The sequence below is a fragment of the Herpailurus yagouaroundi genome, unplaced genomic scaffold (genome assembly GCF_014898765.1).
Source record: "Herpailurus yagouaroundi ecotype Mexico unplaced genomic scaffold, PumYag 163, whole genome shotgun sequence".
Taxonomy (NCBI): Eukaryota; Metazoa; Chordata; class Mammalia; order Carnivora; family Felidae; genus Herpailurus; species Herpailurus yagouaroundi.
In genome coordinates, this window is record NW_024412404.1 from 12,006,220 (window position 1) to 12,023,983 (window position 17,764).

General features: G+C 56.8%; 1 protein-coding gene across 1 annotated transcript; it reads right to left on the reverse strand.

Moving 5' to 3' along the window:
* Positions 1–4,488: 4,488 nt before the first annotated feature.
* Positions 4,489–17,111, reverse strand: TBATA (thymus, brain and testes associated). The gene is made up of 11 exons (XM_040485281.1): positions 16,987–17,111; positions 15,243–15,399; positions 13,816–14,051; positions 12,753–12,908; positions 11,808–11,884; positions 10,635–10,640; positions 10,161–10,337; positions 8,169–8,250; positions 7,256–7,400; positions 5,723–5,775; positions 4,489–4,704 (listed from the first exon to the last, which is right to left on the reverse strand). The coding sequence occupies exons 2-11, from the start codon at positions 15,287–15,289 to the stop codon at positions 4,619–4,621; spliced, it is 1,065 nt and encodes a 354-aa protein (XP_040341215.1). The 5' UTR covers positions 15,290–15,399; positions 16,987–17,111; the 3' UTR covers positions 4,489–4,618.
* Between the last annotated feature and the right edge of the window lie 653 nt (positions 17,112–17,764).

Here is a 17,764-nt window from a genome sequence, read left to right on the forward strand (position 1 = left end):
CGAGGTGTGGGCGACATAACTCTGGGGGTGCGATGAGGAACTTAGGTGGCACAAGGAGGAGGAGTGTCGACACACTGCTATTTATCTTCATGTGTTTGAGGAACTTTTATAAAGAACGCATCGAAAACATGATGCCATGGGCATTATTGCTTAGATCAAAACAATATTTAAGTAAAAAAACTAAGAAAAGTACCTTTAAAGAAACCTTAGGAATAGTACAGAGAGTGAAGCATCATAACACATTCGCGATGGGGGCATCAGAAGGGCTCAAGTTTGGGAACCCAGGGCTCTTGTCAGTGACTCCGGAGTCTGACAAACCTGGATTCTAATTCTGGAGGCTTCACTTACCAGTTGCATGGCCTTAGATTATCCAGGATCCCTTTCATCATGTGGCATAAAAATCAATACTTTCGCACACTCATCTCCTTAGCAACCCTGTTCACAACCCAAAGGTCCATCGATGGATGAATGGAGCAACAAAACGTGATGCGCACATTCGACGGAATGTTATTCAGCTTAAAAAAGGAAAGGAATTCTGATGTGGGCTGCAACACGGATGAATCTTGAGGGCGCCACGCTGAGTGAAATCAACCGGTCACAAAAAGGACAGCTACTGAATGGCTCCACTTACTCGAGGGACCTGGAAGGGTCAAATCTACAGAGACAGGAAGTAGAAGGATGGTTGCCCAGGGCTGTGGGGATGGGAAGGGGAGTTCGTGTTCAACGGGTGCAGAGTTTCAGTTCTGCAAGATGGAGAGAGTTCTGGGGGTAGATGTGGTGATGGTCGCACAACATGCACGTGTTATTACTGGACTATACACTTGACGATGGGTAAGGTGGTAAGTTTTACGTTAAAAATGCATAGAAATCAACTATAAGAAGTAATTTTATGGACTCATATAATGGGGAACGATGGGGGACGGTCAGGGGCTTCAGGTGTGACTGATGCTTTCCAGTGATGGCATCCCCTCAAAAGCCAATATTCCCCTCCTCCCCACAAATCCAAGGACAGTCTGTGATTGGCCCAGCTTGGGTCACATGCTCATCCTGCCCCTGAACCAGTCCCTGTGCCCAGGGATTGGGGGCTGTGGTTGGATGGAACTAGTTTCAGTCCCACCCTGGAAGGAGGGTGGGGGACACCTTGGGCAGGCACAAACAGCGGCTACCACAGTGGCTGAGGGGACTGGATCCCAAGAAGGACCCAGAGCCATAGGGGAGAAGGTTGGAAAGGACAGTCTATCTTCATGCTTCAGGCAGAGAGGCAAACGGTAGGGAGAAACTTCAGGGTCTGGAGCCAGGGGAAACCTAAGAGTGACCTAGAAGTGGCCAGTGTCCTGGCACCATGATGTCCAAGTGGGTGCAGAGTCACCGCAGACAGGGGGCGCTGCTAAGCATAGAGACTCTGCAGAGCCCTTAGGAGCCACAGCCCTGGAACCAGCCCGGCCTCCAAACCACATAGGATCTGGGGGCACAGGTGATGAGGAAGGCAGGCTGGATGCCACTGGCATTTCCAAGAAGGCCAGCGACAACTCTGACCAGTGCTTTGTGATGTGTCTGGAACCTCCGAGTGCCCTCTGCTGCCTGTCCCCGTGGGGGTTAGCGGTGATTCCCTTAAAACTTGGAGATAGGACGTGGGCCGGTTGAGGGACTTTGAAGAGAGTCAGGGGGTGACAACAAAGCCCGACTTGCTCCGTATCTGAGAGATGGGGGAAGAGGAAGCAGGAGGAAGGTGGGCGAAGTGGCTGGGAGTGAGAAAGCAGCAGGCCAAGGGCGGGTGGCCCGCAAGAAGGCGGCGTAGAAGGAAAGAGCACTGACTAAGGAGCCCTGCAGCCCTGCGTCTGATCCACTATTTATTGGCTGTGTGAACTCTGACGTGTTACTGTTGCTTATGCTCTAAGCCTCGGATTTTCCACCTGTAAAATGTGGTCACGACGCCTGCCTTACAGGTTGTCTTGAGCGCCCAATGGGGTCAGGGTATCCGTACGAGCCCAGCTCAGTCCTCCACGTCCCTGCACGGTAACAGTTTCCCATTGGTAGAGATTAGTGTTCTCTTCCACGGTGTTTTTCTGTGTGCGTGGTTCAGCTCAGACCCTTTATCTTTCTTTCTCCCGATAGACCGCAGGGCTGTGGAGAAAGATCTGTTGGCCATCTACCCTCCAAATATATGTGTGAGAAGCCAGGCCCAGAACACCCTGTCTTTTAAGCGCAGTGATAAAGGGTGCAAAGGCCAGGCGGTGACACAGGCATTTTGCAGGGAGTTGCAAAAGCAAAATAGATAAATAAATCTCAAGGACCAGCTCAGCAGCTCTGGAGAGAGGGATACTCTCTGGAATAAGACAATGACGAGAATCTGCAGTGGCAAATATTAACCTCGTGGTAATACTTCCCGAACAGTTAAAGGGGAGGTAGGAGGCTTACCGAAAGAGCCAGGTGTTCTGTGCCAACAAGTATGATTTATTCTGGAAGCAGATACCTTCTAGGATGTTCTACTGTGTGGATGGCTAAAAATTATTCCTAAGGGAGGAGGGAGAGATTGTCATAACTACAATTGCCAAGGGGCAAGGGCCCTAGTCCAGGAACAGACCTCTAGGTCAGCCCGTTGACGGGGCTGGACAGCCCAAGGGAGGGGCTGGAGAGCCAGGGAACAGGGACTGGGGGGGGGGGGGGGGAAGCTGAACTATTGCATCGGCAAAACTATTAAATGAGAGAAAATTCCTACACAGGCTACAACATGGATGAGCCTGGAGGACATCGTACTAAGTGAAATAAGCCAGTCACCAAAGGATAAATACTTTGTGACTCCACTGATACGAGGTACCTAGAGCAGTCCAGTTCCTAGGGATGTGCTGGGGGCAAGGAGGGGGAACGCGGAACAAGTGTTTGATGGGCACAGACATTCAGTTTTGCAAGGTGAAGAGAGTTCTGTGGACAGATGGTTGGTGATGTTTGTACAACAACGTGAGTGTACTTAATCACCGAACTGTATACACCTGAAATGTGGGTAGAGTGGCAAGGTCTATGCTATGTGGATTTTAGCAAGATTAAAAAAATGGAGAACAAGGAAAGTACAATGAACGTGGGCTTTCTGGAGGCGAACGCGTGGTAGGGGTGCAGACGGGGGAGGACGAAGCCAGCAAGATGGCAAGGGGCGTGGTTATAAAAGAGGCTGCCGCCAGGGGAACGTCCTCCGTGGGAGAGGGGACTTTCAAAAAACAAGGCGATCTCATACGGACGTGAAGCTGTTGGCTGGATCCACAGCCAATCCCCGTCCAGCCCCTGATCTGGACCGAAGCCTGCGGCACACACAAGGTTTGCATGAACGGGGTATTTGAGGAAACCCGGAGGGACGCAATCGGTCTGAGGTGCCGTGAGGTGCGGCCGAATCGAGTGGCCAGAAGAGGACGGAGCGGTGATCCACGGACCTAATTCAGTGGAAGCAGGAGCTCAGAGCCCCAGGCGACCATGACATTGTAGATCCTCAGCGCCTCCCATATCTCCGCGCCCCGGCTTTCCAGGGAATCTGCAGAAATCCCAAGGCTCACGCTGGACTCCCCAGAGGGTCAAAGGCCATCTTCTCTAGATCGTAAAGGGGAGCGACACCCCAGCTGGGTCACATTTCCGCCACGTCCCCTCCTTGATCTTGCCGACCACCGTTTTTGTTAACGCTCACGCTTTTTGCATTGCAGCCACAACCTTTGGTGAGGGTTGCTGTCCGCAAGGCAGTAGAGCACAGTGGGGAAGAGCAGGGGTTCCCGAGCCAGACGTGCTGGATTTGGGTCCTGGATCCGCCACTTACAGTGTGGATTTGGACAGATGGTTTGAGCCCTGATTTATTCATCTAGCAAATGGGAGCGATGATATTAGGAGAGCTCCTGGGAGAAGCAAATATGGCACCTCACGTGAACTATGTAGAACGGCTCACACAGTGCTCACCACGATCTATTGTCTAGAGCCCGCCCCCACAGAGCCTGGTAGAACTTAACAGTTGATACTGATGGAGGTATTGGTATTACTCTATGGAGGGCTGTGGGTTCTTGACCTCCGCTCTGACCTACCCAGAGTCCTGTGTGTGTTGGCTCGGGAAGGACAGAGCCTCGTTCTCAGGCTGCCTTTCAGCTCTCAGGAACACAGAACCAGCTGAGCCCCGCGTGAGTGATTCCACTTGGGCGTTCTTCAAGGGAGTGGGGCACAGACCTACTACCGAGAGTAGGCATGGAATTGTCCTCTTAAAGGGAAGGCAGGTTTTTATTTTTATTTATTTATTTATTAAAAAAAAATTTTTTTTTCAACGTTTATTTATTTTTGGGACAGAGAGAGACAGAGCATGAACGGGGGAGGGGCAGAGAGAGAGGGAGACACAGAATCGGAAGCAGGCTCCAGGCTCTGAGCCATCAGCCCAGAGCCTGATGCGGGGCTCGAACTCCCGGACCGCGAGATCGTGACCTGGCTGAAGTCGGATGCTCGACCGACTGCGCCACCCAGGCGCCCCGGGAAGGCAGGTTTTTAATAGGCTCCCTGTGATAGGAAAGTCGGGGTTGCTGTTGAGGCCGTAGGGCTGGGAACAACCTTGAACCTGGGGGCTGCTCTTGAGCAGGGCGGGCAAAGTGGCTCGGACTCCTCAGCATTCTGCCTCTGGCTTTGACGGTTTCTCTGCTGCGTTCTGGCTTGAGTGCATTCGGAGGACTTGGGCTTTCCCGACATACTCTGGGAGAAGGGAAGACATCGGTCAGGAGAGGACAGGGAGGGGACAGGCCCCAACTTGGGAGCTGCTCGGGAGACCCAGGTGGACCAAGATGTGGGTCAAGCCCCGCTTCTGCTCTGGGCTCCGCTGGTGACTCGGGAGGGGCCGACTCCCCTCCCTGAGCTTCACCACTGCCTCTTCTGTCTACACCCAGGGAACAAATACCCAAGGAGTGCCTACTCTGTGCCAAACACTCAGTCGGGCCCTTGGGACCCCTTACAGTCTAGTGAGGGAGAATCGTGTACATGCTGGGTATCTGTCCTCTTCTCTCCCCCTGCCCTGGCCTAAGGCACCAGAACCATGTAGCAGCCTCCTCCCCGGTCTCCCCTCATCCCCGCCTGCCCCCAACAGTCCATTTTCTACTCAGCAGACAGAGGGGTCCCCCATGCCCTGCATCTAACCCTCCAGTGCACGCCTATGCCCTCTGCATGAGACCATGGACCGGCCCTGCCCACCTGGCCCATTTCCTTTCTTACTACTGTCCTGCCCCACAAGGCCCTGGCTACCCTGTCCTGCTTATGCCTGCTCGTGCTCTCCTGCACACACCGGGCAGGTGAGGGCCCTACTTCTGGGCTCTCCCCAGACCTGGACAGGGCTGGATCCTGCCTGTCGTTTAGCCCAAGGAGCCCTCCCCTGACCCTGCCAGTCCTTCTTACTGTCCCTCATTTTACCCTGCTTTATTTTCCTCTGGCACCTGTCCCCTCAGGTGTTTTTATTTGTTGTCTGCACTCCTCCTCACGGGGCTAGAAGCTCTATAGCAGCAGGAACTTGTCTGGAATCTTCCCCAGAGCCCCGCTCACAGCCGCTAAGCAAGCCTCTCTCAAATGAATGAGTGAATAGATGAATGGATGGAATGGGCAGCTTCCCTGGGACAGGGACTCATCTCTGGGGTCCCTGACCTCCCCCCCCCCGCCACCCGAGGAGTACAGCCAGGGTGGGCCTCGGGGAGCCCCCAGGATGATCCGCTGCGTGGAATCTTACCCGGTTTGTCGCCTTTGGGTAGAGGCGGTGTCTTCGTCTTCTTCAAGGATTGGCTATAACCGGCACAAAGACAAATCTGGGAAGGCGAGGCCTGAGCCCTCTGCTGCAGAGTCGAGGCAGGGAAGTGCTCCGGGGAGACGCAAGAGCCACCCCTCCTGGAGAGCCCCAAAGTATCTGTCCCTGGCTGGCACCACCCAAGTGGGACCCCGACAGACAACTGCGACTCCATTGCCTGCTGTGGCCCCAAGGAGCCAAGGCCCTTCTGCCCCAGGAGCGGTAAGGGAGGCCCCCGCACCAGCCCACCCCAGCCCTCGCTTGGTCCCTGCTTCCTCGCAGAGAGGAAGCCTTCCCCCGTGAGTGGAGAAAACAGAATTTCTGCTGCCCTGAGAGAGGACTTCAGCTTTGCACCAAAGCAAACCTTTTTACGCGCCCAGTGTAACTTTCTTCCCTAGGGGTCTGGGAGAGGGGTTTTGAGACGTGAAATGGAAGCCACCAGATGGGCGGTGGCTTGCCCCAGGTCATAGTGAAGCCTGCCTTCCTTCTGTGCCTCCCCTGGTCTCTCAAAGTGGAAAAGAGCACCCCGTTCCGGGCCAGAGCAAGAACCCAGGCCTTCTGGTTAATGAGCACAAACACCTGCCTCCTGCCCCCCTGCCCATGCTGCAGCCACCCCACACGTGTCCCCTGGAGCAAGCACGTTCCTGCCTTCCCTTCCTGACTGCCCCCACGCTCTCATCTGCTCCTGCAAATCCTCCCTACCCCCGTAGTGTTCCCCAAGCTCTATCAGAAAAGCTCCGGAGATTGTCAAAATCACACATCCCCCCGTTCATCCCTGACCTGCTGTGTTGGAATCCCTAGGTATTCGTATTTTAACAAGGTCTCCGGCAAATCTGCGTGCGGCTGGGCTCAGAAGCTAGACCAGCCCAAGGTCGAATCAACTGTTCCGGAGCCTTAGGTCTCTCATCTGTAAAATGCAGGTGGTTGTATGGACCACAAACGTGTAAACTGTCTGTCTGGACGTGCCAGGCAGGCACGGTGGGCACCCTCTATTGCTAGTTCCGTTGCTGACGCCCAGGCCCTCCTCATCTGCTTCGTGAGGGCTTCCCTTTCCCGGTCTCCTCCAGCCATCCGAGGTGCTTAACCCCGGCATTAAGGTATTTCTGCTTGCCTGTGTTAGCTTTCCTCCTCTATTTGTCTTCTCAAAGACCAAGAGCATCTGGAGGGGTAGATGCAGCTTCTCCAGCCCTGCCTTGTTTATAGCCGACACAGGTCATGCCTTGGGCACCCCCCACAGCCAGCCGCCAAGGTCCGGTCTGGCAGAGGGGCCTTCATGCAGCACCGGCTGGACTGGAGGGTCCCTGAGCAAGGGCCAGGGCCCGCTCCCGCTCCCACTCCCCCAGCATCGGCTCCGGCAGCCCAGGCGGTGGCCAGCGCCAGGATGCCTTTTCTGGACCACCCTTGGCCTCACCTGGGAGGACAGGAGGCTGAATGCGAGGGAACGGTTCTGGGAACTGCGGGGAGGGGTCCAAAGCTCACCTGCAGGGTGGCTGTTTCCTCTCTTGAGATGGCTCTTGGCCTTCCTGGAGCTGATCCAGAAGTTTTTCTACTGGGATGGAGTCTAGGGGCTGAGGAAGGAGCTGCGCCACCGCTGTCTGCAGGAGCCCCAGGGCCAAATCTTTCTCTGCAAGCACAGCCAGGGGGCGCAGTCCTCAGTGGCTACACCCACCCTGTCCTGTCCCCACAAGGGACGGGCTGGAAGAGGGGCCTCCAGCTCTCCTGCCCAGCCTGGCCCAGGCAGCTTTCTGCCTCCAGCTCCCTCTTCTGTCGTGGCCCCTGAGGGCACGCGGCCCCCCCCCCCCCCCCCTTCTGTCACTACTCTCTCATTTGTGTACACCTTGTTCTTGGCCCCCTCTGGCCCGCCCACCAGCCCACCCACCAGCCCACCGGTCCTGCCTCCTCCCCTGCCTTCTGCCTTCTGCCCCTCCCCCGCCCCGCCTCCCCCCTCTCTCTCTGCTCGGCCTCTGCTCGGATACACCTTCCGGCCCGTGTCCCAGTGTGAGCGCGCGCACGTCATTCCCGTGTTCGCGAGCATGCGCCTGTGTGCTTATGTGCACGTGTTGCGTCTGTGTGTGCGTCGTGGGCCCCACGGCGGTGGGCGAGGGGGTGTGTCTGCTGAGTACACCTTTGGACCCCTCCCTCCCAGGTGCCATGGCCAGTGGTCAGCGCAGAGGCGCCTCCGAGAAGCAGGGTCGGGGCAATCCCGCTAGGACGGAGGAGGAGGGTGCAGGGGCGTGGTGCAGCTGGGAAAGGTTAGTTTGGGGCTCCAGAAAAGGAGAGGGGGCCCAGGCGGAAGGCCCTGGGCGGGAGCCGAATGACACCCAAGTCCTGCAGAAGCAGAGAACAAGGCCCTCCACTTCGAGAAAGACGTGGGCACGGGCTGCGTCCTCACCCTTCGGGGGAGCGTATAGTAGCCAGAACTGGATAGCGCTCAAGGAGTCTGTCTGCAGGATTTGGCAGAGGAGCTCCAGGATCTGTGGGCAGGAGGACAGGCCTTGGGTCAGGGTGCCCGGATGGCACGTGCCAGCCAACAGCACAGACCCCCCTCCTGTTCCCACAGCCACACGCTTGGCTAAAATGGTCCCCGCGATGGATCCTGCCCCCCCCCCCCCCCAATGGTCCCCTTCCTTGTGACTTCACACTTTATGGAGTGCTTTCTCTCCCGCCAGTCCTGGAGGGACATTCCTAACCTCCTCACTGGCCAGATGAGGAATCTGAGGCCTTGAAAGGACACCTAGCAGGGAGAGTGTGGCAGAACGCAGCCTCTGAATCAGGTACGTGGGCCCCTCATTTGTGAAGCCTGCGTGGGCTGATTTTACCCCAAAGTCCCTCACTGGGGAGGCAAAGGCAGAGCTGGCCAGTCAGCTCCTCGGAGACGCACCGAATCCTTGGTGTGGGGGTTTCAGGGACCACAGAGGCCTCCCCGCCCTGGAGTTCCCAGGGTCTGGAGATGCCAGCAAAGAGGTGGGGTGATCCCAATGGGCGGGCTGAGGGCCAGGGCTGGCTGATGCCGCAGATCGCCCAGCGTGGGGCTCCATCCCGCCGAGCAGCGTGCACGCTTCGCTGCCAGCCGGTTCCTCAGCCTCTGGCACCTTTGCCACTTCGGGGCCCTCTTTCCCCCGTGTTCTCCAGTCACGGGTCATCGGGGGAAGATCCAGCTCTGTGTCAGATGGGCTAAGGGGGCGACTGTGCCTATGGTCGGCCGGAGTTGGGGCCTGCGGTGGGAGGTGGAGCCCCTGCAGTCCTGGGAAAGTGGGGTCCCCTTAGTGCTTGGCGGTCAGTCTTCCCATGACCTGAAGGGGCCCCGTCAGTCCCCAGCAGGTCGGCCTCATTCTTGGCAGAGTGGGAACTAGGCCAAGGCTCTTCCCAGGCCTATGCCTGCTAGGGTGCCCCCTTATCCCCAGATACCCGCCTGCTGTCGTGACCCCCACCCTGGGCGTGCCCCTGGGCCCTTCTCCGTTCTCCGCATCCAACTTACCTGCCCTGTGCCCCCTCCCCACAGGACCTGAGAACCTAATTCCAGGCAAGATGAGGCCGCCCTATGGTGGAGAAAGTACTGCTCTAGTCCCAGCTATGCTGCTCCCTCTCTGGGGACCTGGGCCACAGAATGTCACCTGGCAGGGCCTTAGCCTCCCTATCCGTGGAACGGGGATCCTGGGCCCTGTCTGCTCTATCCACTTCATGGGACTGTTGTAAGTCTCCAAAGGGACCGTGTGCTCGGAAGTGCTGATCACAGGGAGGGTGTTGAGATGCTGGCTCGGTGTCTAACCTTTCCTGGAGAATACGTATGCGTTGTCACAGGGGACCCTCAAGTCGCCTCAGCCAGCGGAATCAGTCACGGACTCCTGCCAGGCCTCGATGGGAAACTTGCACGCGGAGGAGGTGGGTTTCTGCTTCATGTGGTACAGACCAAACCCCCCAGAGTGTGCGGGGACCGGGCTGGGACTGGCCTTGCAGCCTGCAGGCTGCAGCACACCAGGGCGTGGGCTGGGGACACGGCCGGCAGGACCCTGCTCTCCACGCGTGTCACTCCCTCCCTGAACTCATCCAGTGCCAAGGCTGGAGCAGCCCCTCGAGACATGTTCCTGCTCCCAGCTTGGGTAGATCCTGGCACTAAAGCCCCGAGGGGAAAGGCCTTCAAAGAGGGGGGGTGGGGAAGGCTCACACAGAAACCTGGAGGCGGCAGGGGATTGGATCCAGGCTCCTGACTCCCAGGTCTCACAGCCTCGGGTACAAGCGTCCCTGGGAGAGGCCGCACTCGAAAGCAGTTTGTAAGCACCTCATTGGGATTACTGTGAGCCTGGGAGCAGCAACCACCACGTTCTCAGCCCTCAAGACGAGGCCTCGGTTGGGCCTGTGGCCCCCAGCCTTCCCAGGGCCTCACCAGCAGCTCCTGATCCGGCAGCTTGAAGGTCTGGACTCCTCCATCTTTACCAGAGGGATAAATCCGTGGGTCCTGGCGGGAGTGACGGTGGCCAGTGGCTCTGGTGCCACTGGGGATGAGCCTGCCGGTCTCAGCTGAGTATTTTGCTCCCTGCTCCCGCGGAGGCTCCTCCTTCTGCTGGGAGCAAAGTAGCAAGAGACTCCAGGCAGTGAGAGACAGAGAGAGAGAGACAGAGAGGCTCAAGGAAGAAGCCAGAGCAGAAGAGAAGGAGGCCCAGTCACACCTCCAGGGCACCATCACCTCCTCGAATCCCAGCATCACAGCGTTGCAAGGACCTGGGAGGATGACTGGGCCAGCCCCACCCTGTTCTGGACCCCTCTCCCCAGCCGGGAGCCCATCAGTTAAAGCCAAAGTTCTTCTTCCTGGAATTTCTTGAATGCTGGAGCCCCTGGTGGTCCTCTAAAGTCCTCATACTTCCTCCTGGGTAGACCCTCCCTGCCCAACCCCCCCAAGCCCATCAGAGATTTGAAAGCAGTATCCTGGGCCAAGGCCCCCGTTGCCTACCTTAATTCCTAGCTCAGCTGCCCCCAGGTCTTTCCCCCAGAGCTTGGCATCCTTTCTTTGCCCTGGGAAAACCCTTCTGAGCCAGGCCTGTGGGTACAAGGCCTGGGACCTCCTACCCCTGCAACCCCAGTTGAGACTGGTAGTATCTTTCTTCCCATTTTAAAGGTAGGAAAAGTGAGACCCAGACAGTTTAGCTGAGTGGCAGTGAGCATTGCAGTGAGTTAGCTGCAAAGCGGGGATGAGAACTCTGCTGCCCAAGACAAGGGCAGGGGGTGCCTGGGTGACTCAGTCGGTTGCTTTCAGCTCAGGTCATGATCTCATGGTTCGTGAGACTGTGCCCCATGTTAGGCTCTGCGCTGGTGGTATGGAGCCTGCTTGGGATTCTATTCCTCCCTCTGTCTCTCTGCCCCTGCCCCGCTGTTGTGCTCTCTCTCTCTCTCTCAAAATAAAGAAATAAACATTAAAAAAAAAAAAAAAAGACAAGGGCAGGACCAGACTCTGTCCCCAAGGGCCAGGCCTGTCCTAAGTCCAATTCCAACTACCTTCAAGCTGCCTCCCAATTGCCTTTACTGGCTTACCAGCAAATAGCACCCGTGAGGCCACCCCATCCTGTTTGAAATCCTTCGGTGGTCCTCCGCTCCTTAGGAGATCTGACACTCCACTAAGTTGAGAAACTAAGAACAAACGTCTCTTCTGGCCCACGTTCAAAGTCGGCCCCTTCCCACCCTCCCCACCCCGATGGCTGCCCACTTCAATTCCCTGGACCTCAGCCCCGGTCTCTAAAGATGTCCTGCATTTCCCAGCTTCTGAGCGTTTGAGCCGCCTGCCCCCACGAGGAATGCCTCCCCTGTCGGGTTCTAAACATCCCACCGCTGTTAGGAACCCTTCTTGGACTTCTCCACCTAGCCACGATGGCCCCCCCCCCCCTCCCGCTGGTGCCGCGCCGCCCCTCCTCCCGGGCCAACAGAGCGCCCCTCGTGAGCGCTGTCTCTGCACCCCGTTAGGTGGAATCCACTCAGGAGGGATTCCAAGGGACGGCCCCGCCGCACCCCTTCCCCGACAGCTCCCGTGTTCCGCACCCACCTCTTTGCTCTGCAGCTCGTTTTCGGTGAAGACGGCCACCCGAGAAGCCAGGTTCTTCAGTTCCCTCTTCCAGGCCTCTGGGACGAGGGGACAAGACGTTGCCAGCTGATACCCGGGGTCCTTTTCTTTGCCCTCCCTGCGGCACCCGGCACTGGGAGGGCTGTGGGGGGTGGGAAGAGCCTGCTCACCTCCCCAGCCTTCTGCCCTGTGTCCTACAGGGAGAGGGGGAGGCGGTGCCCTTGAGGGAAGGAGTGGCAATGCCCCCCCCCCCCCCTTGGCAGGTGAGTGCGGTCGCTCCCGGAGGGGGCTGAAGTTCATATCCCAGCCTGTGGCTTCACCAGGGAGGTGCTGGAGATGCTTGGCTACAGGGGCCGAGATGCCTGTGGTTTAATCTAGCTTTGCCTCTTTTAGGAGCCGGAGGCTGGCACCGAGGTTGGCTCAGTTGCTGTGCTGTGCCAGTCACTCAGATACTGGACTGTTCCTGGCGAAGCTTCCCAAGCCTCTCTGTGCTGCAGGGCTGTCCTGGTTCCTCCTCCTTGGGGGCTCTCCCCACCCCCACCCCCGCCGGCGGGCTTTCCCTTGGCCCTTCCAGAAGGGTCAGACTGGGCAGGGCAGGGCAGGGGCCTCCGGAAAGCTTTTGCTCCAGCCCCGTCTCCGTTTGGATGGCTCTCACTGACTGGTCCCTGAACATACAAGCTGCTCAATATTTCCAATACCATTCCTGCCTGTAGCTGTCAATCACGTGACTATCTGCCCGTCCTCTGTGATAACGCCTCAAACACCTCAAATCTGAGTAGGGGCCACATTTCTCAGGACCTGGGCAGTGGGGAAAAACGCAGATTCTGCTGTCTGAGGAAATGTGGAAAACTCTAGGGTGCCCCACGGAACCCCACTGACCTAAGAGCATTGGTCCTTTCCTTCCCAGGCACCTGCCAAAGTACCCACCGTAAGGAAGCCAGGGGTCCCGATTGGACCGCGGGTCTCCGATGGGGACAGGGATGGTGGGCATCGCCATCAGACAGCGGGATAAGAGTGTGGCTTGAGGCAAGGGGGCCAGAGAGAACTTGTCTCTGACGACACAGACGGGCTTCCCGGTGAAATCTGTGAAGGGTTAGAGGCTGTGGGAAGGAGGGCCTGGGCCTTACCTCTGATTATCTCTAGAGCAGGGCCACTAACTCTTCCGCTGCTACCTCCTTGGTCTACACCACCATCAGGCAGGCCGAGAGAGTCACTCCTGTCACTTCTTTGTCTTCAACCTTCCAGTGGCTCCCACTGACTCAGTGAGATGGTTTAATGGTAACTGAGGTGACCTCTAAGGCCCACACAATCTGGACCACCCCCCCCCCCCACCTCCTTTCTGGCTTCCTTGCTGTTCCTCCAGCAGAACCAGGATACCTTCCTCAGGGCCTTTGAACTTGCTGTTCCCAGCTGGGACGTTCTTCCCCCAATATCCACATGGTTCACGCCCTCTCTGCTTTAGTTCTTTGCTCAAATCCCGTGCTATTAATCAGGTCTCCTCCCCTCTAGAGCCTTGGCACTTACCACACTCTGACGCCTATCTATTCCCTATCCTTCCCCGTCAGAGTCAGCTCCATGACGGCAGGGACTGTCTCATCCTGCTGTATCCCCGGGGCCTAAAAAAAGCGCCCGACCCAGAGTTCCCACTGAATAAGATACCTGATGAATGGATGGCTAAGTGGATGAATTGGCCTGCGTTAGAGAACAGAGTACAGTTCCGGGGCCGAACATTCATCCGTTTCTCTGATTTTTAAAATGGCAGAATCGGCAATGAGGGAAATCCTGTAGGGCTCCACAGTCTGCCCTTGAAGTCTGCCCCACAAGTCCAGGCTTCCCTCGACCAAGTGCTTGCCAGTGGCCAGGCAGCTCTGTGACCCAAATCCCCATCCTCTCTGGGCCTCAGCTCCGAAACAGGGGCTGCGTCCTCCCTTTCCGGTTCTCAAGACTGGCCCGCCACCTTCAGCCAGGCCCTGACCTCCCCCAGGCCTACCTTGGATGTGGGTCACGTGTTGTGGGTGGGGGTGGTGCCGGGAGAAGAAGGAGTGGTGGCTGAGGCGGCCAAAGCGGTAGGCCCCCGGGCTTTGGGGCTTGGGGGTCCTCAGCGCCGCTTGGATCAGCTGGAAATCCACGATCCCTGGGATCATCAGTTCTTTCCGTGGTCCGCCGTGCCCGTGGCTCCTTGGGCTGTGCCCTAACTTCTTTTCAGGCTTCAGCTGAGCCCTTGGACTGAAGGAGAAGGTCAAGGAGAAGCTAATGGAGCCTCCTGGCTGCAGTGCCCACCCAAGCTCAGAGCTCAGTGCTTATATGGAGTCTAGTCCCGAGACACGCTGAAGTCGCTTTCCAGGATTTCACTTCCACCCCCATGGCACCCAAAGCCAGGCCTCCCCCGGGGTCCTTTCCCAACTGGCGCCATCCAGTCCCAGGGAGCCTTCTGTCTTCCTAAGGTGCTTTCACAGGGAGCTAGGATCTACTTGAGAAAACTCAGATGAATCTCCCAAGATCTCCGTTTTCTCCCGGAAACCATCTCTAAAGCCGGAAAAAGGACATAGACCCACCTACTCATCCAAATACGTGGGTTGGAGCAAAGGTGCATCATATACACCTCCAGGGGCAGGGGGCAGACAGAGAGCCTCTCCCCAAGCTATAGGCAACGCCCACCCCGTCCGTGTACCCTCCGGGCAGACTTGGCCCAGACTCAGCGTCCAAGGGCCAAAGCTGGAACAACAAGGCCAGACCACGTCAGCAAGTCCTTTGCGGTGGGGGCCGCTCCCAGGAGATGCCGAGCTGACGGGGCAGCTATCAGAGTTGCGACGCTTCGGGGAAGCGTCAAGCTCTTGCTTGGCTTCGCTGGAGACAAGCTTCTCAGGTTGTCTGTCCTCCACCCTGCACCCCTTCCCTCTCCTGACGATGCTGGGCCCTGCCTCCGGAGGAGGAGCTCGAGGTCAGTCCAGCAAGGATCCAAAGGGGGGTTGCTCTCCGCCTGGGGCCTGGTGAGACCACCTGCCTTCTCGCTGTCTGCAGTCCCTTCTCCTGGTGGCCCTGGCTGAAGGGAGTCCCTCTGGAGAAGAGACGGACTCTGGATATGCTAAGCAAGATGCTCTGCCCCGGGACCCTCTGAGGATTTTGCTGACCAGGCCCCTGAGTTTTCGGTGCCGTTCTCCATCGGCCTCTAAGGGATCTGGGACTTAAAGAAATAAAGCAAACCTTCTCTGAAAGGTGCAGTTACTTGGTCTCTCCTACCCCAACTGACAGAGGGAGTCACCCCTTAAAAACCCCAGGAATTCTTGCACTCGGTGCCTCTACCCCCTGCCACCGTGTCCTTTCCCTCCCCAGGGAGGGACCCAGTCTGGGACCTGTGCTAACTCAGGCCTGACCCCCCACCCGTTTGGTCAGCAGGGCAGGCGCTTGGGGTCCTACCTCATCAGTGGATGTTCAGCCAACGGGGTCTTCGCCTCTGTAGCCATCGTAGGCTTTCTAATGGATAAAGGCCGGCGCACTTAACCCTAGCGTTGAAGTTGGATAACAGGAACTCTCACAGACTGGCGGTTCCTGGAGTTGTAAACCGGCGCAGACCCTTGGCGGAGAGAAATGGACAGCATCTCATAAAACCGAATACTTGCGTATGCCGTACCGCTCAGCAATTCCCTTCCTAGACATTCAGCCAAGAGAAGGGCAACCGGGGCCATTTGTGAGACTGTTCAGACTAACATTGTTCAAATTGGCAAACACCAAACGTCCCGTGGCGGAAGAATGGAGCTGTGCTCTCTGTGTGGTCAGCTGAACATCACCTTGCAGTGAAAACGAACCACAGCCACACGGAATGACATGGGTGAATCTCACAAATACAATTGCAAAGTCAAGGCAGGCAAGTCCCAGAAAACCTTGCGGCCCGAGATCCTTTTTCAAAATAAAGTATAAAGGCAAGCAAAAGTCTCACACATGTGATCAAATGAGGGGAAAAAGGCAAGAAAATGCTGACTGCGGTGATTCAGCTAGTGGCTATTTCCGAGGGAAGTTGGGGGGGGGGTGTTGAAATGGGGAGGGAGTACATAAGGTGTGTTGATGATGATATTCTCCTTCTTGGTTTGAGAGGCGCATTTGCTGGTGCCCATTATAATATGAAATAAACTAAATCAGTGGAGTGGATGAAGGATGATAGTTGTTGAGGAATTGTGATCAGTCTAAAAATCTACAGATCTGAATATAGCTATACAGCAATGCATACACACTTACATTTACGTTTACATAGATGTATCTATTTATCTGTCCCCAAAGTGCAGGGATTGCGGGTGCTAGGAAGGGGGCTGGGACAGGAAGTCAGTGCATTCTGAAAATTAACTCTCGGTCACAAGATCTGCAAGGGACTCCAGAAATCCCCAGGGCCAAACGCTTATCAGGCTAGGGTGGAACTGGGCGGGGGGCAGCGCTGCCTGAGACTGGGGAAGGAGAGACTTGAGGTCCCAGAGCAAGGACCCAAACATCCTGACTTGACGCCTTTAAGGAGAAAAACAGTTGGCAGAACTTCCTTGGAGGGAAGCTGTGGATGTTCTCGATGATGGTTCTGCGATCTAGAGCACTTACATGCTGCAGGTTTGAGAACAGGCCATTTGGAAGCCCCAAACCCATCTGCCTACAGGAGAAAGTATTTGTTAGAACGGGGACTTTCGAACGCTCTTGGCTGCGCTCATCGTAAGAAACTCATTGTTACATTGTGACCTGATTCACATGCGCGTGTGCACACGCTTTTGTGTATGTGAAATTGAAGCAGGAACATCCCGAAGCAACACTTACCCTTGCTACATCCGATGCACAGTGATATTTTCATCTCACTTTTTGTTTTTATTTTGTAAATGTTAGCTGTGACCCATTAAATTGATTTTATAAGCCACTGGTGGGTCACAACCCACAGCTGCTGTGGAAAGGTCACCAGGGACTCGAGCAGGCCAGGCCTGCTTTTCCAGAGCGGGATGGGACGGGCCCCACTGTGTCTGCCTCTGCCCTCGCTTTCCTCTCTGCCTGGGGCCCCAACCAGCTGAGTCCAAGGGGTCTGAATGCTCACACCAAGCCTGAGACCGAACATCCCTTTCCTGTCTCAGCTCCGCCTGGGCCCCCGTCTGGCTCTGGCGTCCACTTCCTCCCCTGGAGAGATCCGTGGACTCACCGAGGTAAGTGTCTGCTACAGCATGTGGGTGAGAAGTCCCTGGTGCCCGAGCAGAAAGGAGCAAGAGGGCACATCAACAGGGAAGCTCGGCTGATTCTGCGGGCAAGCCTGTCGGGCTTTGTGACTACGTGAGCCAGTGGTTGCTAGGTTACCCCTTCCCCACAACTCCAGAACCAAGCTCCCCAGCGCCCCTCTCCTCACCACCCCGGCTCCTCTTACCCCTCCAAGTTCCCTTTCCTCCTGGCACTGTGTTTTCAGTGGGGGCCCAGGGAGACGATGAGAGTCTGGGGTTGCTTTCAGCCAGCAAGCAGCAGAGAAGGTTGATGGAGCTGGGGCCCTGCTCTGCCAGCCCGACCCGGTCTGATGCCACCATAGCGGGCTCGGCCTCCACACGTGCCGGGCCGTTTCTGGGGATTGACCGGCAACCAGCTGTCTCTTAGCCGGAGGGAAGGAGGCTGCCCAAGTGACCCAGAGCATCCCTCCAGCCCCGCTCTAGGCAGGATAGCTGGGTGGAAAGACTGGTCTTCAGTTGGGCTGGGGTTTTGACTGATTCTGTCAGATGTCCCACTTCTGTGTGATGTCAGATGTCCCACATCTGTGTGATGTCCCACCACAGTCGCCTGTGCTGCCGGGGACACAGAACCGTGGTAAGAAGGCTCGGTTCGAATACCGGTTGTGCTCTTTCTCAGCTGTGTGGCCTCAGACAGATTACCTGATGTCTCTGACCCGCGATTTCCCATATCTCTGAAATGGAGATGCTACTTCCACTCACTCTCAT

Excerpts from the sequence above, each read along its gene's own strand:
- TBATA (XM_040485281.1), bottom strand. The coding sequence starts at position 15,289 with ATGGCTACAGAGGCGAAGACCCCGTTGGCTGAACATCCACTGATGAG. Across the intron at positions 12,909-13,815 it reads ACACGTGACCCACATCCAAG|ATTTCACCGGGAAGCCCGTC; the intron begins GTAGGCCTGGGG and ends AACCCTTCACAG. Across the intron at positions 5,776-7,255 it reads AGGAAACAGCCACCCTGCAG|CCAATCCTTGAAGAAGACGA; the intron begins GTGAGCTTTGGA and ends TGCCGGTTATAG.